The 23,704-nt window shown below is 30.2% G+C and overlaps 2 protein-coding genes and 1 pseudogene across 6 annotated transcripts; 1 reads left to right on the top strand and 2 right to left on the bottom strand.

Annotated features, from left to right (window-relative positions):
* Positions 1–2,917: 2,917 nt before the first annotated feature.
* LOC110642689 (pentatricopeptide repeat-containing protein At3g02650, mitochondrial-like) lies at positions 2,918–5,688 on the bottom strand (annotated as a pseudogene).
* A 1,548-nt stretch (positions 5,689–7,236) lies between these two features.
* Positions 7,237–19,786, bottom strand: LOC110642688 (splicing factor U2AF-associated protein 2). 5 transcript variants are annotated; one of them, XM_058149524.1, is made up of 16 exons: positions 19,661–19,786; positions 17,874–17,958; positions 17,184–17,288; positions 16,667–16,801; positions 16,345–16,479; positions 15,979–16,211; positions 13,815–14,045; positions 13,452–13,544; positions 13,334–13,372; positions 12,718–12,807; positions 12,523–12,625; positions 12,251–12,331; positions 11,236–11,312; positions 10,293–10,373; positions 7,692–7,783; positions 7,237–7,454 (listed from the first exon to the last, which is right to left on the bottom strand). In XM_058149524.1, exons 2-16 carry the CDS (start codon positions 17,938–17,940, stop codon positions 7,313–7,315), a joined length of 1,704 nt encoding a protein of 567 aa, XP_058005507.1. In that variant the 5' UTR covers positions 17,941–17,958; positions 19,661–19,786; the 3' UTR covers positions 7,237–7,312. The 5 variants fall into 5 exon arrangements, 4 of the variants coding, with proteins under 4 accessions (XP_058005507.1, XP_058005505.1, XP_058005506.1 ...); XM_058149522.1 differs by having other exon boundaries at positions 17,184–17,294; XR_009149943.1 differs by lacking the exon at positions 19,661–19,786 and adding an exon at positions 9,981–10,033 and having other exon boundaries at positions 7,437–7,454; positions 17,184–17,294; positions 17,874–18,135.
* A 1,733-nt stretch (positions 19,787–21,519) lies between these two features.
* LOC110642691 (uncharacterized) lies at positions 21,520–22,245 on the top strand. The gene has a single exon (XM_021794804.2). It carries the CDS (start codon positions 21,584–21,586, stop codon positions 22,148–22,150), a length of 567 nt encoding a protein of 188 aa, XP_021650496.2. The 5' UTR covers positions 21,520–21,583; the 3' UTR covers positions 22,151–22,245.
* Positions 22,246–23,704: the final 1,459 nt, after the last annotated feature.

The raw sequence follows: 23,704 nt of genomic DNA on the forward strand, positions 1-23,704 counted from the left end.
TCTCTATCTTGTCCTACTCAGGATTGGAATTTGGAGAGCCATTGAACTAGTCCACTATGTTCCTTCACTGTTTTCCAGCATAAGCCTTTTTTTTTTTTTTGTCATGATGCACTGAGAAACTTATCAGCTTCCTTGTGGAGAAGAGTTTCAATGAAATTGACATTTATGACGTTACATTTGTTCGTCTTCAAATTAGAATTTCAATCACCACAAAAAGAAAAACTAGAATGAATTTCCAGTCATGGCCAATGAAGTCTTTCTTTGACATGTCAAAGTTATGGTGGGTAAGTAAGCCAACCAAAAGAAGAAGCGTGAAATGAATTCATAAGAAATGCAAATGAAGTAATCCTCCAACTTGTTATCATTAATCGACTATAGGAGCAAAATTGGCAACAAGTCCATGTCAAAGTTAATGGGTATGCAAGCCACGTGACCTAGAAATGTGATATTTCAATGGAAAAAAAGAAGCATATCAAGTCGTCCACTAAAATCTAATATGGTAATCAGCATGAAACTCGGGTTTACTACGGTGAGTTGATCGAGTCACAGAGATTTTAAGTACAGGATCTGTGATATTTCAAAGGAAACAAAAAATGTTCGTCAAGTCTTTCCACTAAAATCTAATGAGTAACAACAAGAAACGCAGGTCTACCATGGTTAGTTGATTGAGGCAGAGACATTTTAAGGACAGGATCTGTGATTTTTCATAAATGCTCATCAAGTCTGTCATTTAAAATCTAATGAGTAATCAACAAGAAACTCAAGTCTACTACGGTGAGTTGATCAAGTCATAGAGCTGTTAAGGCCACTCAAATATTGTATCAGTGGCATTTGAAATCAAATTTGGGTTCTACCCTTTCCTTTTTCTGTTGAGTTATGGTCCGATTGCGGTTAGACTGGTAACTTCACAGTATTACTAAGCCAGCCAAAGCTCATTAGTGGGTATTTTGGCAATTTGCAACCTTGCACCCAGAAGACAAAAAACTCCTTGGAGATTGAAAAAAGAGCTTGATTGATTGAATCCTTGCCTTGGGGGTTTGAGAGAGAATTCCCACAATAGAGCCTAAAACTTGAGAAAACACGTTCATGCTTGTATTTTTGAGACTAAAATTATATGAATCAATCATCAAGTATGAACCTTAATTTACAGAAACAAATGATATACTCCATCTTTATTTCTTATTCTACAGAAAGGGATGAAACAGATTTACTGGAATTTAGAGGATATCGAGTCCAATTTTTCTAACAAATTTCTAAGCAGAGGAACCAATTGTGCAACAGAAAAATAGTGGCGACAGCAATATACAATTTAAAGCAGAGGAAGCGGACACACTAACAAAAAAGCTGAGGGAAAACAACGATTTTATCTTCCTCCTCCATTCTTCATTTTTGCTTCCTCCAAAATTGCTCATCTTTAGTTAATGCACTGCATTCACAATATGCATTAACTGAAAAAGAAAAAAAAAGGGGCAAGTGAGTGGATGTTTAAATACGTAAATCCTTTAATGATACTAACGGAATATATGCACGATAGTATGTATATATATATATATAATTTAAATAATAATAAATTTTTATTATTAAATTAATTTTTTTCAAAATTTTTTACTTAATTTTATTTAAATAAATTTAAACCTTTTAAATTCATGTATGGCAAAATTATTTAAAAAATATATTTTTTTATTTTTTTATATATAAATTAATGGTAATTTATGTAATTATTTTATTTAAAATATAGTAATATTATTTTATTCACAAAAAAAATTTAAAATATTATTGGTCAAATAAACTGAGTGACGTAAAATTATTACTTAATTTGTTAATATTACAAACTTTTTAATGGGTGATAATTATTTTTAGTAATTATATATTATAATTATTTAAGAAATATAAAAAAAATTTAATATTGACCTTTTCTTTTTAAAAATTATAAAATTAATGATTATATTACCTTTAATAATTAGACATATTTAAAAAAAATTTAACTATTAATTTCTTACAAATATTCAAATATCTTCTAATGTTTAGTTCTAATTTAGAGCAAATGTTTAGTTCTTCTGATGTTAAGGCGGGAGTCACGATAATATTTATTAAATTTTGAAATTAAACATATTTAGTTGATAAATTATTAACAATTAAATAATAAATTTAATTATAATAAATATGCTTAAAAATATTTCACTAAACAGTTTTAATTTTTCTTTAAAATAAACATGGGTCTTAATTTTTTTTAAAAGAAAAATTACCATGAATAAATGTAATTTAAAATTCCTACTTGGCATAAATATAAAGCCTATATAATAGTATCAAAAATTATTATTATTAATGGTCAATTTTTTTAAATTAATGGCCCATGAATAACATTTTTTTATTATTATTACTATTATTATTATTATCATATTTTAAATTATTATTATTATTATTATGAAATGTGACATACGATAAATAATATTTATACATGAATGTATTTATGAAAAAAATAATATAAATAATTTTTAAATATTATATCTAACTATAAAAAGTCTTATTTTTAAAAATTAACTTTTAAAGAAAATAATAATTTAAATTATAAAAATTAAAGTAGTAATATAAATAATAATGATAATTAAAAAAAAATAAAAAAATTAAATAATAATTAATATAAAACATAATTATTTATAAAAGATGACACATGACAATAAAGTGCTACATGTCAATATCTCGTGAAGTACCTTCCTACTTTATATAAATATATATATATATATATATATATATATATATATATATATATATATATATTTACTTTAATTAAATTTATATTAACATTCAATATCTCATTACCGTTCGAAAGAAAATAGAAAAAAAAAATTCAACCATCTTGACAAACTTGATACTTACTAATTGCATGAAGCCTCCCCAAACATTAGAAGGCTAGATGTCGTAGCAAGACAATTTATTATATTCAGTGTAAACTTAAGATGTTGGGTAAATAAGCAACATTTATGTCCCATCTCGGAAAAAACAAGGGAAAAAATGAGCTAGAAAAGTTGTAGCGTTTAGTTCAATGCAACGAGAATCCTGCTAGCCAATTACACCAAATAAAAGAATAAATTAAAGCTGTAGCATTAATATACACATAACAATGACAGAGATGTTATGTAAAGCTAAAAGACGGGTCTTGCCGCCCCGATGAAAATCTACAAAATAACTCCAACTTACACCTGCACAGATACTATCATTCTTTGTAAATCTTCCACATAATCTCTAATTTAAGGGCAAAGTAAAGTTCAAAAGGAAGCATTCAATACAATCCAAGAAGGAAGTGCTTACAAATAAAACTGAAAGTATTAAAAACGTACATATGGCCGGTAAAAATTTATAATGCATAAGCAGGTCCATCTATTCCAGCAATAGCAATTTTTAAAATGAATTAACAAAATCAGAACTGGGAGATTTCTCATGACGGGCAAATGAATTCAATATACTCAACACAGCTAAGCCTAAATGAATTCATTTATTAGACAATTGCATTTCTGACTAGTGAAAGCTCAACCAAATTGTTCCTTTTCCTACATGAAGCATACAAATGTCCAACATATACAAGACATTCAAATCATGCATTCTATTTTCAGGTAAGAACATCAAAGAAATCGATCATAAGAACCAAAATGAAACTTCCCTTTCAATCTGATTCGTGTGCACAGAGATTGAACGCATGCCAAAAAGTATAGGAGAGCTTCACTGATTATCTTATGAAGAAAAGTATAATAGTATATAAAATAAAAACTACATATTTAAAAATTGAGCATCTGCATGTGGTATCCATACCAAAAAATAATTCAGGTTTCAACGCTTACTTCTTTCTGCAACCCCTCCTTCTTAACTGCTCTGGTAAGGCCTTTTGTGATTCCATTTAGATGAAGGCCATCCTCCTCCATTTTCTCCAACACCTTCTCTGCTGTTTCCCAATCTGCCTTTAAGCATAGAGATTGGATCAACTTATTGTACTTATCCACATTAGGTTGGACCCCAAATTCCTTCATCTCTGTTAGTAACTCCAAAGCCTTGTCAAACTGTTCATGTTTGCAATAAACACGAATAAGTGTGTGGTAACTGGTAAGCCACAGGACTCAACTTAGAGTGCTTATTTTTGGCTTCAGACAGTATTTTGCAAGCCTTCTCCATCTGAACACCACTTGCATAACCACTCACAATAACTGTATAAGTGAAAAGATCCGGTTTCAGTCCCCTCCTTTCCATCAATTTTTTCATCTCCATTGCCCCTTTCATATATCCACACTTGGAATAACCATTAATAATGGTATTGAAAACAGCATTTCCAGGAGGTGGGCCCTCATCAATCATATTGGTTAGTAACATTTTTGCCCTGTCAAAATCTTTGATCCTACACAAACCGCAAAAAACAGATGAAAAGGGCTTGATTGCATACTTCCGTGTTTCTCTAGAGAAGGAATCCAACATATCCAAACATAATTTAACTGTTTCATCTTTCCGCGAAAGCAAACAAATCAGAAAAGTGACTGCAGACTGAGATGGATACTTGTTCTTCTCCTTCGCCAGCATATAAATCATATGGGCATCATTTGCTCTGCTCCCTTTACAAAACCAACAGATAATCTTACCAACTTTCTCACTGTCAGGCAAGGCTTCTGCATTGAGCATCTTCTCACAAACTGACCAAGCCCAGTCAAAAAAGGATCGCCTACAAAGGACTTCAATTGTTTAATAGTAGGTCTCTGAATCCGGGACACACCCAGAGTCCCCCAAACTTGTTGAAAACCTCTAAAGTCGCCTTCCCTTTTCCCCGCTTCGAAAACAAAGCTATCAACCGATTAAGAATCTCCACATTCAGCACAACATTATCCTTCTCAGAAACCTCCCTAATTAAATCCCACAATGCATATGCATCTTTCTTTTTGAGGTCACTGCAAATAGCTCGAACAAGTACATCAACTAAACGGGTAGTCGCATTGATATCTGGCTCCTTAATCGCCCACTTGAAAAACTTAATCAAATTATCACCCAAAATAAGAGGAATTTCGATCGCTTTCACTACAAACTCGTCGTGTAAATCCAAGCCCATACTATCAAGAGTTGATTCTAAGGACCCATCGGCACTACTCTGTAACAAGACAGCACATTCTCTAACTTCTCCGTGTCCATCTCATAAACCCCTCCCTCCTCTTTTCCACCCTCAACTTCCTCAACTAAACCCCTAGAAAACTGATCTGGCATGCTAATGTTATCACTCTCAGGAGTAAAATTTTCAATCCGATAATCACCATTTTCACATAAAACCTGTGAAAACAGCGCTGGTATCCCTTCATAAGCAAAATTCTGGAATTGGGTATCATTATTTTCCATGAAAACTACTGAAGAATCGTTCGCAGAAGCGAAATGGTCCACCTGGGTAGCATCATCGCCATTCTTAGCAGAGTCCAGTGACGAGTGCTCGGTTTCAATTTCACATGGGTTCACGGACAAGTGTGAGAGAAATCTAAAGTTTGGACAAGGAAGCAAGGAAACCCGTGTGGAAAAATGTGATTGAAATGGATACAGGAATAGGCCTACCATGTCGAAGCTTACGGTTGTACCAAAATTTCGTGCTACCTGTGTAGTCTTGGCAGCTGTGGTTCTCCACATCCCTGTGTGTGCGTATGCTCCAGTTAGCTCAGTGCTGCAATATGAACGGCAGACGACCAAAAGGCGAAACCCTAATAGTCAGCTAACTTTTAAAATTAATCTTAATTTATAAATCACTTGTCAAGAAAAATCATAATTTAAAAATGAAATAAGTTTCGGTTTGTCTTTATATTTATTTGAGTGATTTAATTTAATTTATTTTTAATTTTTAATTTAATTTAATTTATAAATTTTAATTTATATTTAAATTAATCTAATTAATAAAAATATTATTTTTTAATATTAGAATATAATATAAAAATAATTTATTTAATATTTTAACTATATAAATTATATAATATAAAAAATAATATTTTAATATTATTTTTAAAATATTTAATTATTTCATTTAAATAATATTAAAAAATGACTTTTATTAATATTAAAATATATATCAAATAATTTATTTAAATAAATTATTTAATATTTAATTATTTTTTAATATTAAAATATTATTTTTTATATTATATAATTAATTAAATAAAAATATTATTTTTATTATTAAATATTATTAATTGAAATAGTAATAATTATTAATTTTAATAATTATATGAAAATATAAAAATATATTATTTTATATTTTCAGTTTAATTAATAATATTAAATAATAAAAATAATATTTTTATTTTTATTAATTAATTGTAAAATATAAAAATAATATTTTAATATTTTAAAAAATAATTAAATAATTAAATAATTACACATATTTATTAATTAAATTAATTTAAACATAAATCAAAATTTATAAATTAAATTGAATCAAAAATTAAAAAATAACTAAATTAAACCTCCCTTATAAATACAATGAACAAATTGAATCTTATTCCTTTTAAAAATTATAATAATTACACCCGCTTCTTTAAAAACTAATCGTTTTATTTTTTTTTTAATTTATTATTTTTATGCACTAAAATTCCAATTAGTCGAGACCATTGACATCCTTAGTCTATTACAAATAATATTATTGTTTCATCAATATATGAAAAGAAAATTCAAAATTTTTTATTTAAATTGAAAGTTTATTTATCATTCTTTTTTTTATATATATAAATAATTGTTTTTTTATAAATCTGTAAAAGCTTTACTTGAAAATTTCTTTTTCTACGGGAAGAGGTTTTTCTTTGAAAATACATTTTGAATGAGTGCCACGTGTTTGCTTGCATGTTTCAACTATCTTGGGGAGTATTGATTTCTACATATTAAAGGTACACTTATAATTCATATTAGTTAGAGCAAGTGAAACAAGTTTGGTGGATTAGATTATGACATGAATGTGGACTAACTCATGTTTTTAATTTTTCTTCGACAACCTTTCTTTCCCATCAAAACTAAGAAATTTCAAGCATGAAATATGGTAACCACCACTCTATAATAGATTTCCAAGCATGGAATTGTTAGGTTCTTGGAACAAGAATCCAAGATATTTTGGCATTCCAATCCCCGCTCGCTCCTAACGAATGGAGACGAAGACGGCAGGCAGGGAAAATAAAACCAAATGGAAACTGTGTCCTAAAATTTAGATGAAAAGCCTTTCATTTTTCCCGTATAACCATCTTAAAATTTAGATTATGAGCAGCATTTCAATATTAACTTATTAACTTAGTCAGTGTTGTGCATCTCAAACATACATTCAGTGTTGTGCAAATATTAACTTAGCTTCCAGTTCGGCTCCAAATTGCTCCAGTCTAGCAGCATCATCCTCAAAATCTCGGACCAAAGCATGATTAACTGATCCATCATCCTCACTAGCATGAATCTGTCGACCACTGAACCTTTTTTTTTTTAAAAAAAAAAGAACAACAAATATTAATAGTAGAAATTTTAAATAAAACCGACTCCCCCTTGTCCATATAAAACAGTCCATCTCTCCCTCAAGGTTTGAAGGGAATAATAATATTAATATTTCAATCCCAAATGTAATGGCATCCTTTCATTTTGAGTACGTATAATTCAGAGAGAGTGCGAGTGAAATGTAGCTGCTCAATATCATTATCAAATAAAGAATTTACCATCGACCATTCATCAATTCTATGCACTTTCGAGCATCCTTCCTATCCTTAAATTTTACCAACACCACACCCTGTGGATGATTCTCACAGACCTGCAAACAAAACCATAAGTGAACACAGCAATGCATGAATAAAGATTAATTTCAGCAAAATGTTCAATTTAGCCCTGTATTTATTGGAAAAGTTCAATTTTGCTCATTTTTAGCTTTTTGTTCAAATTAATCCAGAAGTTTCAATTTAAGATCCATTTAACCCAAAAATTAAAATTTATAGACTTGATTTCTTGATTTCACTCAAAATTCAAGACATTCAATTTTTTAATTTTGAGACTAAATTTCTTGATTTACAATTTCTTTATTTTTTTTTTAATTTTTGAGCTAAATTGAGCTTAAATTAAAATTTATGGACTAAATTAGACAAAAAAAATTAAAAATAACTAAATTGAACTTCTCCAACAAGTACAGAAGAGTAATTGAACTTAGACGATTAATTTCACGTCATCCCTGAACTAATTGTTGTGCATATTAATGCCCCTAAACTTCATTTTGTCTCTTTAAACTCCCTAATATTCTATTTTGACCTCATAAAATTCCCTTTTTCATGATTCCATCAATTATTTATTTGGAACATCCATGTAGCCTCCAATTTTACCCATTTTAACAATTTTTTAAAGCCAAAGTGATAATGTAAAGTACTCTCTCCTCACTTGAACTCTCTCTCTCTCTCTCTCTCTCTCTCTCTCTTCCACCCCTTCCCCACAACCCCCCCCCCCCCTTTTTCCTCTCTGATCTCATTTTCCTTCCATAACAACAAAACTCTCTTTTGTTTCTCTCTCTCTTTCTTTTCAAAATCATATAAAATCATTCTTATTAATACTATCCACTTCACAGCTTGTTTAAACACCCAGCCCACTCAAACTTTGAATTCTTTCATGCTTGCAGCATTTTCTTCATTGGAAGCTTCATATTGCGGTGACAAAAAACATACATAAAGGAATATTGGCTTTAGGGCAGATTTGCCTACTGGGTTTTGCTTTAACTAGCAATTAGAATTAGCCTTCATCTTGTAATGTTTTGTTGTCTGTTAGGGTAATTTTAGATTTTGAGTTAATGATGCTTTTAGAGATACAAATAAATTCAATAATATTTTGACAGATTTGGGGAGAAAAGTTGGAATAGGAAGGAACTGGGACGAATTTGGTCCCATGGGGTTTGTTGGATTCATTTTTCGAAGAAAAGCTTGAGTTTGGTTTGGTTTGATGAGGGATGAAAGAGAGAATCAAGAAATGACGAAAGAGAAAATTCACATTAGTATTAAGAGGACATGTATACCAGGTGGATATTCCATCCGAGGAATTAATGGATTTAAGCAAAAAGGAGCTTCATGAGATTCAAATAAAAGATCAAGGAGTTTTCAGAGACAAATTGAAGTTTAAGGATGTTAATGTTGATCAGGGATGGTGGATGAAATTTACCCCATGAATACACATTCAAAACAAGCAGGAACACCAACTCAAATAGAAAAATTATTCATGCACAAGGAACTTGCAATGAAACTGAAATTTTGAGGGAAAAAAAGGCTACAGTAAAGGTAAAGAAGAGGAAGAATGATGAGTATGTTCACATTTTCATTCAAGAGAGGCAAAGATGTTCCAGGTAGAACAACATAATTGATCGAATGATCTATTGTGACAAATATGGATTAGTCTCACTTAAATAGATTCAAAACAAGCAGGAAATATTAGGCATACAAATTTTTATAGTAACATGTACCTGCAATGGAACTGAAATTTTTGAAACCAACAAAGCTTCTGTAAAGGAATGCAACATGAAGAATAAGGAGTATTTTCACATTTCCAATCAAGTTCCTCCATTGATACAGGAGTGGAGGCTCTTGGCATAAAAACAAGATCCATCAAATTTTCTATAATGATAACTAAACTTTAATGGCTAGGACTATAAAATATTTCATAAAGAAGATGGAAGAATTTTCTATTCAAGTATGAAAATGCACAGATTAATCCCACTTTTTTCTCAAATTAGGTTTCAGAAGTTGACAATTTTTTTTTTTAAAAAAAAAAAGCAGAGTAATAAAATAAAATGACAGAAAAAGAAAAAAAATTCAATAATGCTGTCACAAGCCCAAGGTGCTAATATATAATCATGAACTACTAATTTCTGAAGGATTTAGAAGCCTACTAGCACGGAAACCATTTTAGAGGTAAGCTGCTATGGAAGCTAGTGAAAAGAAAACTCAGAACACAATTTTCAATGATAATGAAATTCCCACCTCAAAATTCACGAAGTCAGCATAATCTGTTTCCGAGAATAAAGGACTACCATCTGCTAATAAAATAAGCAAAATCAAATAAAAATATGCACTATCACATGCAAAAGGGGAGAAAATTTCCTGCTGAAACTAAACAAGCAAGTGAAATTTTCTATTCCATGACCAGTTTATCTCATATGATCAGAAATGTACATGTTGAAAATGCAAAGAAAATGAGAATGCACAATCATTTCACATGCCAGTTCATCTAGTAAATTTGGGACAAGGCACATATAGAAGTATGAAAAGAGAGTGCCTGATCATTTCAGTTACCTTGACTGAATCAACTGGACCAAGCTTCACACATTCCCCCTTAACATCCAACTCCAGTTCTGAACGTAAATTCTCATCAGCCTATTAATAATAGAAGAATTCCCAATTACAATTCAGATGAGAATCTAGCAAGACAGCAAAGTACAAATGCAGAAACAGAAATAAGCTGTGCCACTTAAATTTTTCAATTTAACAGCTAGTTTTGACTGAATTTAGAATATTAACCACAAAAAGTAGCAGCAGTAGTAAATATATGTAAGATGATTTTTTTTTTTTTTTTTGGGGGGTTTTTGGGGGGGGGGGGTGTGGGGGGGAGGGGGGAATTATGGCACTTACAACATAAAACCACCAATGCAATTTCTTTAAATTTTGTAATGTTTCAACAAGTTTAAAACCTGGCAGCATAATCTATTAGCTTTTACCACTCGCAACACCTACAGTGCTATCATAGGAAGAATGGATAAACCAAAAGCCCAGAGAAGAAGACCATTGGAAGCTTTCGAATCTAATGTATACAAATAGACCTGTGAAAAATACATGTTCTTGCAACATAAACAGATAAATTAGCATCAACAACTCTCCAAAGATTTTATTTATCTCAGTTATATATTTTTGCAGCGCTCTAGAAATTCTAAGAGAGACCAACTTTTTCTCTATATAAGGTCTCGGGTACAAGGTAAATCTCGTGAAAATTTCTCTCTAGACAAGGTCTTGGGCATAAGGGAAATCTTAAATATACTAAGAAGAGGAAGGAAAATGACATCAAGGAATAACTTGATCTATCCTCTGCATTTTTACCCATTAAATCAATATGATTCCATCATCTGTGTCCAACCAAATATTGGACCAGGCATCATCAGAGCAATTGCAGTATCAAGCATTTCAATATTCCAATTTTTTATTGCAAGAAATATTTGCTGAAACAACACAAGTTCAGTCTTACCCTCATTTCAGCAGGAGTAAACATGTAACGAAGAACAACAGTAGCTGGAATTGACACCTTTGCATCATCAAGGCCACCTGTATCATATAAGGTACACATTGTGTCAGCTATCCACATAGCATCATCAATGAAAGCAACTAAAAGTGGAACTAAAGTTAAAGCTTCAAGAAAAGCTACATTCATAACATGTCTAAACTCTCAAGGAACAAATATTGAAAGATGTATTTTGAAAATGAAAGAAAGCATGAAATATAATTTTCAATAATGAATTTGTCCTTGTCAAATTCAATAGTAGACTTGTAGAAATTTAATCTATCACGGCTGTTTTAACTAAAAAAAGAAAAAGAAAAAGAAACTGCACTTTTTATGCACATCAGAACCATATGACTTAGAATGTTCTCATAAGTTTTAACAAACCAGAATCAGATTTAGCAAGCATTAAACTGAAAAAATTTTCAAGAAACACACACAAAACCAGGAAGAAGAAAAAAAAAAAAAAAAGAGGAGCTATGCTACTGCAAAAAAGCTACTATTCTGTCCCTGATACACATAATAAACTATCTTCATACACATTTATTAAATAATAAATCCCTCAACAAGAGAAAAAGGAAAAAAGTTAAAAAGACCAACATCATTCTCAGAAATGAGTCAAATAAGGCTGAAATGTGAACAGATTTTAGGCAGCAATAGCAGGGACTACTTTCCTACAGTCAAAATTAAATTTTGATAGCAGCAATAATCCTAAATCACAGATATGCCAGCAACATAAAAGACCAAATCTGTGATTTCAGAAGACAGAATGATGAAGGGAAGTAACTTGACTAGGAACTGTTATTTGCACTATTTACCAAATTACATTCTGCACCTCAAATGTAGCAAATGATACAATGATATCACAAATCATAAATCAATATACATTGCCCAATAAAATATATGCACTAAAATAGAAATGCAATTAGGTCAAACATCATAGCCGTGATATATACAACAACATTTTAAATTTGAGATAACACACCCCAACCAAGTATCTTCTCCTCGACCTGTCTTAGCTTCTTTTTCTTCTTGTTATCTACTTTTTTGGGTATAAATCTATCCCCTGCATTTAGCACAAATACTGCTCATTAGCAAAACAAGACAGCCTCTAATAAAAATATAGTGAAATTGCATAACCAAGATGATATAGAGAGATGTTCATATCCCAATTCCCAAACAAAAACAATAATCATTTATAAAAATCGTCATAGGGTAATCAACAAAGATGGAAATATTACGTATTATTATATTTACCCTTCTGTTCAAACTTGGCTCTGCTGACAGTCATAGGGATTGTATCACCAGGACGTAAAGGTGCCCCATCCAAAATTTGCAAAGCCAAATCAACTGATGGTTCCTAGTGTACAATCATAAATAAAATAGATCCAGGCATAAAAAGTATTGACTGTCACAACCCACATCACAGGGTCAAGAACACAAAGCAATTACCTTCAAATATGTAACTAATGCATCTCCCTTTACTCTTCCCGTCTCTTTGTCAACATAGATCTTCACACGAGGCTTTTTGGTTTCAGGATCCTGTATAAATTTATGTTTTGGCTTATTAGATATAAAATTTAAAATATCAGACCATGTAGGGCATATGTATATACAGAACTATACCCATTCAGCATTAAAAAAGAGACCACTTTGTTTCTCTATCTCTGTGTGTGTGTGTGTGTGAGACAGAGAGAGAGAGAGAGAGGAAGAAGAATTCTCTTCACCGCTTTGAAATCTAGCAAATGAATACCGAGTCATTGAATTCATATGGTTTCAGATCATAGTTCAAGATGCTGTGTTACAGTCAGTACCACAATAGTAGAAGCTTATTTGAATAAAACTTGTAAATTATTTAACAAAATTATCTCCCAAGACATTAAAATTTGAAAAAAAAAATAGAGAGATAGAGGGGATTATTTCCCCAGACTGTGTAGCCAGAGACAAGTTGTTTTCTGCTGATGATGGTAGGACAGAACTTTAACAAAAGTCATAAGATTCCATCCCACCATGGAAACTGAGCACAACAAGAAAAAAGGTAACTTAGAACCTTAGCGTTACATCATACCTCTTTGATTATCCCACACTTGGAAAATACCTCCACAACCTGCAACATATTTCTCAAAAATGAGTTTCTTGGTAAAAGAATTATAATAAAACAGAATTAAATAGTATCCAGGAGTTACTTCTTCAGCCATGACATCATCAGGCAACCCAGTTACATAAACATGTGTATTGACTTTCAATTCAAACCAACCATCAGGGGCTTTATTGGCTGCCTGCAAAATTAACAAAACAATGAAGGGGGGCAGTAGAACCGGAAATACAACCACCCCCCCCCCCCCCCCCCCTCTTCCTCTTCTTTTTCGAATATTGCAATAATAATAGTGCATCTTCATTTTTATTGTCCCAAAAAGTTGGTGATTATGACATTTTAATACAAAACAAATTTTTTAAGTACAGGAAGACATAAAAAAGTTGTCTGGAGCCATCTTCAAATAATTATAATATATAATAGGAAAGAGAGAAAAAGATGGGGGAAAGAAGACCTTCTTATCAGCTTGATTGTCTTGTTTATCTGCTTGCTTGTTCTTCTTATCAGCTTCCATGTCCTCTAGTTTCCTCTTTCCATTATGTTTTGATTCCAGAGTTTCACCAGTACAATTATCCTCTTCCTTTGTAGCCACATCAAGAATATTCACAGTTGGAAAAACTTCCTCTTCTTTCAAGAAGGTCATTTCTTCTACCTCATATTGCCCAGTCATGCTTGTTGTATTATCCTATATATGTCAATCAATCAGTAAAATTCTAATATGCATTTATTTATTCCAGTGAGAAGGTGATATTAGGTTACATACTGCAACAAACTCCAAATAAATAAATAATAAATCTAGACCGTGTATCATAAATTTGAAGCTCAAAAAATAGGCATTCAATACTTTTCTCTCTTGTAATGCAAATTTTCAGGGTATTCCCACCTTTCCCAACCCCTTCCAACCTTAGTACATATATTGTTTGAGCACACACTCACAGGATATTCTCAAAATTGACAAAAACGATTATAATCAAACAACTTGGCAGTACCCACGGAAGTTTCAGAAGCAATCTGTGACTTGGATTGTTTCTAACAACAGAATATTGAAGCTTACTCTTTTTCAAAGGCCAAATTATAAATAAAAATGATTTACAAATTGTTATGCGACTCATGAACATCGTTGACTAACTAGAGAACTATCTATAGGGACAGGACCCATCTTCATCATGTGTTTTTATGTCATCTAACTAACAAATGAACTCCAAACAAATTAATAAATAAATCTAGAGTACTCTCTCTCTCTCTCTCTCTCTCTCTCTCTCTCTCTCTCTCTATTATATATATATATACAAGGGAAAAAGGCTTATTGCCAATAAATTAACTCCCTCCCTCTGTCAATCCAAGCACGCTATATGAAAGCATAAAAACCAATCGAGAATTAATAATCAATGGCACATTGTTCACATAAATAATTTGTGGTGGATTTATGATTAAACAAAGTAAGACTACTTTGTTCTATTTCACAAAAAAAAAAAAAAAATCTAGCTTTACAAAATTTTTATATTTTCTCATATATTTACATAAAGCAATACTTATTTTTTGTAAAGTAAATTATTAAAAATAAAACATATTATATTAACAAAAAAAAATGGCACTTCATGAAAAAAAAATATATATATATACAAATATAATACTTTCTAAAAAGATCAATAAAATAAAAATATTACTTTAAACTAACAACAATTCATGGAATTATTTACATTTAGAATATGTTTGGTATAAGATTAAAAAATTGAAGATTAAGTGTCACTCTTGTAAATTTTAAAAGAGTAATTATTAAGGGTGTAAAAAATAATTAATGCTATAATAGTTAATGGTGTTTGGTAGGAGGTTAATAAATGAACTTAAAAGAAGTATAGTGTTAATCCAATCATTAAGCTTGGTTAACTTAGTTCTTCCAAGGTTAAAACATTTAACCTTTAAGAGGGGTTAAATATCAAAGAAGTCAAAAGTTACCTATTCTCTTATATCATCCAAACAACATTAATAAGAGGTTGAAAGTTACAAGTGTAATAATTACCCCCGGTTAACCTCATAGCAAACGCTCCATTAGTAATAAAATGTATAAATAACACAATTTACTATTATTGATTTAAAATAATGTTTTATTATTGATTTCATAAAAAAAATTATATTTAGAAATAATTTCTTTCTGTGAAGTGTCACCAATTTTTTTTATTAATCTAATATGCTTTTCATAAAATAATTGCTTCGTGAAAAATAGACATTTTTACGTAAAATTTACAAGAAAATGCATAAATTTCATGAACTTTGAAATTTTTTTTCCTGAACAAAGTAATCTTACTTTGGTTTACACAAAGTAACCATAGAAACCACCATAATTTATTGGAATCTATAGTTCCGCTATTAATCAAATCCCATGAAAGACAAATAGAAAAGGGAAGTAAAAAAATGTTGATATGTTCCACATTTAGCACATACGTGTGTGCTTATACAACAAGAAGAAGAATTTCTAACAGATAATGTGATTAAAAAATGAATGTAAGAACATGGAGCACAAGCAGAAAATCCAAAATAAAGCTATTGCAGTAGTTCTTGAACTAACATGATGTCCTAAAAACTAAGAAAACCTGAAAATTAGAAAACGTCCAACCAACCTGAGGCACCCAGGCTCTAAGACCTCTATCCCACTTGTATGAAGTCCCATCATCATCTGTAAATTCCTCCTCTCCATCTGGTGGCGATGGAACTCTATTGCGATCATCTAAATCAATGTCACCACCAACAGTGCTGGAAAGAGACCCGTTTTTCAACCGTTCAGCCTCAATCTCTGCCTCTATGATCTCCTTCTGCCATTTCTCAAACACAGCCTCATCACCATTGGAGGGCACTGCAAAATAGATCACAACATAAGACACCTTCAGCAACCACAGAAATGCTTCTAAATTATCTTTTTTTGTGGTGTTTTTTATTTATTATTTTTTTTTTGGAGGTTAGAGGAGTAAAATAAAAGCCTTTCACACCTGCAGATGAACAATCAGCTTGCTCTTTATTGCCAGAAGGAGATCCTTTTTTCAAACCAATAGTGCTTCCTTTTGCCTCCTTTCTTACTTCATGCCAGTTCTCCAACTCATTATCATTTTTGGCAGGTACTGGAGCTGGACAAAACATCTCAGGATAAGAATCCCCATTCAGGAGATGGAATGGAAAAACTACATATGGTTATGAAAAGTAAATAAACAACCTAACAGATGTACATGGTGGCTCACATATATACATAATAAACAAAGTTCAAAACAATAAAAAGAAAAAAAAAATCTTCACCGAAAAAAAAAAAAAATTCACCTGCTGTGGTAGAATCAGCTCCCTGTTGAGAAACTCTTGATATCAATTCAGGAATTGACGACAATGGTTGCCATACTGTTCTTCCTTCAGACCATACAAGTGTGCTTTCTGAGATGTATCCATTTAAGAAATGATCTGTGCAGGTACAGTAAAAAGCAAAGTAGATGTTTCAACAGCTCATTAGACCAAATGAACAAGTTACAGATGGAACAATTGTCCTGAAACCATGCTACTGATTACTGGTAGAAGTAGAACTGAAATTTAAGAATGGAGGGAAAATTCACTGGGGTAAACTTTTGAGCTCCCACAGGGAAACATCAACAAGAAATTTAAATCCCAAAGACAAAACAAAGGAGAGAGTAGGTTGTTTTTTACACTATCTTCTTTATTCAAGATTCAATGAAAAAAAATTCAAACATTTTTTTGAAAAACAAGATTCAAGACAATCATTCTACATTTCAAAACTTCATATCTCAATAACAGACAACAGCATTCAGTCAAAATATATAAAACTCACCATGCAGCTCAGAAGACGCATAAGGTCCAACATGTTGTTGATTTTCACCAAGAATATACCATCCTACTTCCACAACCTGGCCATAACTCCCCTCAAAGCTATTTCCTGCACCTACAAGATCCAAATTAACATCTCAATCCACCTCCTCTTACTTCATACAGAACAACTCACAAGTATAGCATAAAAAAGCACAAGTTTATGCAGGACCATAGCATCAATACAACACATTACATGGTGCTTTGCCTACCCATCACTCTTAAATATAATTCCAAATTACAAATAAAATCAATAAAAATTAAAGCAATTTGACATCAAAGATACAAACAAAATACAGGCCTGGACATCATAGCCAATTTGGCATCCACACAAAAGGAAACAAAGCCTTTTTGTGTTTCACGCTATTAATTCAAATCAAGTGGTAAAACCCTAATAACCACCGACCCCATTATGTAGATTTCAGAGCAATAACGACCAAAGAAACTCATTTCAACTTAGCATTTTTGTGGAAATTAGCATTAGGAAATTATTTCCAAGAGAAGACATTATATGAGCAACAAATAAATGGATTTTAAGGACCTCACTTATCAAAAATGTTATATCAGTTTGGGTTTACACTAGTTAATAAAATTTTCATTGCCCAATCTCTCGGACTCAATCCATCTTATACATATAATCAGTAATAATACTAACCAGAAGTTTGTTGGTAGTATTGTGGTTGTTTGTATTGGTCATCTTGGGAACCATCTTCGCTTGACATAGTTCTGTAAACAAAATCCTTTTGTATAGACGGGAAAAGAGTTAAATGGAAAATGAATAGGACATGTCAAATGAGTCATTTGATAGAACTATGAAGTTGATCAACCATTCAGCCACCCACACACATATATACTAGTATTCTGAAATTCCATAATGCTTTGGCCCTTGGGACTAAATATCAAATGTCTTTTGACAAACAGCAATTAAGGACAGAAAAGAGGTTAGATTGGCAGCATACAACATATTTCTTCTGTCATAATGAAGAAGACTAAAGTTGCTTTTGATGATGAGTATTTCCCCTTTTTTTTTTTGAATTATTGCTATTTATTTGAAATATTTGAATGTGATTTAAGAGTTTTAACATCTTTTAGTTTTATTTTTATTTGGATTTTAAAAACATTGGTGCTAGATCCTAAATGATTTATGTTATTAACATGAGTTTACTTATAGAAGATTACTTATCTAATTTTTTTTTCCCACTCATGTCATTACTTAGCTAATTTTATTTCCTTTGCCACTCATGTCACTTAGGCGTGCCTGAGCCTTGCGCCAAGGCTCCAAAACCTGTTTGCACCTTAATGCACCTTGAACCTTTAATAACTATGTGAGAAATTCAAGAGTAACAGACTACTTGCAGAAAATAATTTATAAAGCATTTTATATTTTTAACTAACTTAGTTACGTAAATGTAATATTAAAATTATTGAAAAATTCTGCATACCTAAGTTTCAAGCTCTGATACACTAACAAGAGCAAGACTTACACCCCCCCCCCCCCCCTCCTTTCTCCTCTCTCTCTCTCTCTCTCTCTCTCCCTTAAATAGCCCTTTAAATTGTGATCGACCAGTGCCCTCTCATTATTTTTCTTATATCCCACCTTAGTGCTGCATTACATGATTGCAAATTGCCTTTAAAAAAATTTTAAAAAAAAAATCTTCCCTATTTTCAGCAAAAAGGCTGTTTGATGAAGGAAATAAAAAATTAATTATATATAAATGAATAGATATAAATCATATAATCACCTTTAGACTTTAATAGAATGGGTGTACACAACAAATCTTTTCTTTTGGAGGAAAAAAAAATTTCAGAAAACCTAACTAATGGATAGCAGCAAGCAGCTACATTAGAAAGCTTGTATACACGTGTATAATTAAGAATGGCTACATGTGACCAAGTTTCAACATGACAGCGCTCAGCGAAGCAACCAGATAACATAAGAATGTAAATCAGTATTTGAAATTGTTACAGATTGCCTGCTCACTACAGATATAGAATACTAGACGCCCTAGGGTGCAATTGCAAAAAAGCCATTAACCATACAATTTTTTATGTCATCACAGCAAACAGGAATCACCAGCAAAACAATGTCAATATCATCATTGCGAAATTTCTAAATAAACCAGCTAAGATCAAGCAAAAAATGTGAAGGAAATACCCCAAGATTAATAACTGAAATTCAAACTTAGTAAGATGTTCAATTAACCATCATTCAGAAACTTATGGATAACAACTAACAAATTTGAGAGAGAATATAAGAGACCCGGACTAGGAAACAGAATATTACAACTATCAAACTTGTAAATAACATATTGAGTTCCTTTCCTCATCTTTCTTAATCTAAATGCGAATCGTCTGCAAAACTCAAAGTCGTAAACAACAACAGCAATCATTAGAATCCGAGAGGCAAACAAAATGCGAAAGAAAAGGAGAAGCCAAACTCACCTGAATTCGAATAGGTAAAATAGAGAGAGTTGAAGGGGGGAATCGAATTAAAACAAAAATGGCGAAAAGGAGAGCACGAGGAGGTTTTGAAAAGTTTGAGTAGGCTTAAAGAACTGAAATAGTTAGCAGAGCCTCGGCTGCAATGAGGGGAGAGGGAGCTTCGCGAAAGTCAAGTAACTGTTTGGGTAGCTGAAACTGCTTTCTGGAATAAAGTGTTGTCGAAAAAAAAGTAATTTTAGAAAAATAATTTTATTTTTTTAATATTTTTATAATTAAAATTTATTAAATTTAATTTTATTAACTTATCAAAAAATTACATAATATTGACTATTAAGATAAAATTTAAATTAAAATTATTTTTACATTATTTATATAAAACAAAAATATAATATTTTATTTGATATTTTATTTTATGATATTATTACATAATATTTTATTATTATATTATCATGTAATTTTTTTAGTTAATTTTTTATTTTTAATTAATTATTTTAAATTATAATTAAATTATTTATATTTCAAAAATTATTCTCTAGTAAGTTATAATATATATATATATATAGTTTTTGTTATGAAATTTCTATTAAAAAGTTTGAAAGATAAAAATAAGGTTATATATATATTCTCAAATTTAAATTTATCTTGATTAAAATTTATTCTCAATTATTTAAATTTATTTTAAATTTAATTATTATTATTATACGATAAATACCTAAACTCTTTTAATTTTATATATTTTAATTAATAATTTATATAAAAAATAATTTTTATTAATAATTTATATTTTTAAAATTTAATAATTTTTTAAAATATTTCCTTTTTTATATAAAATAAAATATATAAAAATTTATAAATATTATTATAAAAATATATATTTTATATTTAATTAAATATTTATATAAACAAGTTCGGATAACGAATACTCAACATGTAAAATTTAAACCTAATTTAAATCCTTCACTGATATTAAATTTCAAATTTGAACTCGTTTCAAACCCAAATCCATTCTATTAAGGTTTGGTTTGATCAGGTACTTGTAAAACCCAACTCATTGTGATCTCTTTCAACTTCTGGAAAAAAATGAAATTATTAATTTTACTTTTACAAAAGTTAAAGTATATTATAAATATTTGTAAAAATTAAGGTGTATATTTTAAAAGTTTAAGATATCACGAGATTTTTTTAGTAAAATTTAAAGGTGAAAATATGTATTCAACCTAAAAATAATAAAAAAATTACAATAATTAATAAAAATTTAAGATATTATATAATTTTTATATATTAAAATTAAATATATATATATATAAATTAAAATTATTAATAATCATGTGTATTAGTATGGATAATTTTTTAATAATAATAACAATGAAAATATTAAGAAAAATTGGGTCAAATAATTCTAGAAAATATTTTTGTAAAAAATTTTTAAGGTCTATTAAAAGATAATTTTAATTTAATAAAATTTTAAGGAAAATTTTGAAAAAATAAAAAATAATATGAGGTTTAAATGAATTTATTATATCTAAATATTAAGGGTATTGTAATGAAAAACTAATGAATTTTTATTAATGATTATGGAGTCCTTTTTTTATAATTTTCAGAGTTTAAATTTAAACTTTTAACTGAAATTAAATAAATAAAAAATAGAAAAAAATATATATTATTATATCTTGAAAGTTCTTCTTATAAAAATATGTGGGCTTCCTTTTGGGCTCAATACTTGAAACCCAGTTTTCTGTCCAACTAGCCGTTATAGACTTTAGACCTCATGGGGTCCTTCCGTGCGCTTTTTCAACGGTCACATTGTCGATATGACCGTTAGGCTCTCAGTATATCATCTCTACGAACTCTCACTTCAATCCACAAACAAATCACAATCACAATCCAAGAAAAACACCAATCAATCGTCAAGAACAAAGGCAAATGGGGGGCATCACTCTAGGCAACCCACAAGCAGTGTCTCAATCTCACTATCACACCCATAAGATCTTCTTGTTCTCGAACTACATTCTACTGGGTGCAGCCTCCAGTTGCATATTTTTGACCCTTTCGCTTCGCTTGGTGCCTTCAATATGTGGGTTTTTTCTCATTCTGCTCCACATTTTTACTGTCGTTGGGGCAGTTTCAGGTTGTGCTGCAGCGTCATCAGGGACTAATAGGTGGTACGCTGCACACATGGTGGCCACAGTGCTGACAGCAATATTTCAAGGTTCAGTATCGGTGTTGATCTTTACTAGAACAGGGGATTTCCTTTGGCAATTGAAGTCATATGTAAGGGAAGAAGATGGTGAGGTGATACTGAAGCTAGCCGGTGGATTGTGTGTGTTAATTTTCTGCTTGGAGTGGGTGGTGCTTACTCTTGCATTCTTCTTGAAGTACTATGCCTATGTGGAGGGTGATGTTAGTGGTGGCAATACTGGTATGAAGAGAAGTGCTAAGGTGCAGCAAGAGGAGGACTTGAAGGATTGGCCGTGGCCTTTCCAAGTCTAAATTTATAATTTATATGGCTCGGGAATTAATAAATATGGAGAGTATGGTATTTGTTGTGGTGCTGCTGCCACATGATATATATATATATATATATATATATATATATATATTTTAAATTTCTGTTCATTCTATCATTTGTTTATTTTTTTGGCCTCTATTGGTTTTTATGTATGAATGAGAATATTGTGCAAAAACTACAGTATATTGAATAGTCTCTTCCTTTCTTTCAATTTTAAGCCACCATGATCCTGCGTTCAGGCTATAAAAAGATATACATTTTGCTTGTTGTGGACAGTTCAACTACTCAATTGGAAAAGAAAATCTTTTTTCATTTTATTTACTTCCACTACTAAAGTGGACTTGTACCCAAATAGATTTCAACCCAGTACCAATATATAAGATCAGTTAGAATCAAACACTATATACAACAGCCATTATATCATTACAATCATTAAAAGATCTCTGATCAATTAACACAACACTGGCCTATAGAATGCAAAAAATAAAATAGAGAGGACATGCTTATTTTCTTTTTTTTTTTTTTTTAAATCCCAATAGTAAGTTCATTTAGCATCAAAAAAGAGAAAACCCAGATCAATATATATAATGATTAATGAGTCGATGATCATTTGCACGCTTTTTTTCCAAAAAAAAAAAATGCGTTTTGAAAAAAACATCATTTAGAGGTGACTTGAAAATTATTTACATATAAGATTGAATTTTGCCAAGCTGGAGGAGAGAGAGAGACAACAGGACTCTATTATCTTATTCTTCATGCCCCTAACTACTTATTTAGTTTAGGATTAAAATAAAAAACCTTTATAGATTAATAATTATAAATTATTGAAACTTTAATACTGTAAATAATATAAAAGATGAAGACTAATTTTGTCCGTTCATAAATTCGCCCTTATTCGTACTTTTATATATATATATATATTATAATATAATAATAATTATATATTATAGAGGTTATAGATAAAATTCTTAAATGTTGAGTGACAGCATTGCAATAATTTTTTTTTATATCAAATATACGATGTATTTCATAAATAAAATCGTATTAATCTCAATGTTTTATAATTTTGATAGAAAATACACATCTCCAAAATGTAGTATTAACATTAATAAAAATAGAATTTTTATTTGAAATTTTCTATTCAGATAAAAAAAATGAATTTATTTTATATAAATTTTGTAATATTATGTAAGTAAATAAAAATTAATAAAAAGAAAAAAGATGAAGGGTATTTTTTTTGTCCACTCATAATTTACCCCTCATTTGTATTTTTATATATACTAGTTCACACGTTATACTACTCATTATACATACTCGTAATTCAAATTAAATTAAACTTTACCTGCTTTATGTAATTATTTTTCATTCTTTTAATTTCAATATTTTTAATGCATTTTTTAAAATTTATATCAATTTTATTCATTTAATCAAATGATCAAATTACAATAATATGTTATTATTTTATTAATTTAAACATAAAAAAATATCTTTTTCATTATCATATCACTTCTTTTTTTCTTTATTTTCCCTTTCAT

Source organism: Hevea brasiliensis, chromosome 7 (assembly GCF_030052815.1).
Source record: "Hevea brasiliensis isolate MT/VB/25A 57/8 chromosome 7, ASM3005281v1, whole genome shotgun sequence".
Lineage (NCBI taxonomy): Eukaryota > Viridiplantae > Streptophyta > Magnoliopsida > Malpighiales > Euphorbiaceae > Hevea > Hevea brasiliensis.

Coding starts and splice junctions, on each gene's coding strand:
- LOC110642688 (XM_058149522.1), bottom strand. CDS start 17,940: ATGTCAAGCGAAGATGGTTCCCAAGATGACCAATACAAACAACCACAA. Junction 17,295..17,873: donor ATACTACCAACAAACTTCTG/GTTAGTATTATT, acceptor TGGATCTTGTAG/GTGCAGGAAATAGCTTTGAG. Junction 13,545..13,814: donor ACAATCAAGCTGATAAGAAG/GTCTTCTTTCCC, acceptor TTAATTTTGCAG/GCAGCCAATAAAGCCCCTGA.
- LOC110642691 (XM_021794804.2), top strand. CDS start 21,584: ATGGGGGGCATCACTCTAGGCAACCCACAAGCAGTGTCTCAATCTCAC.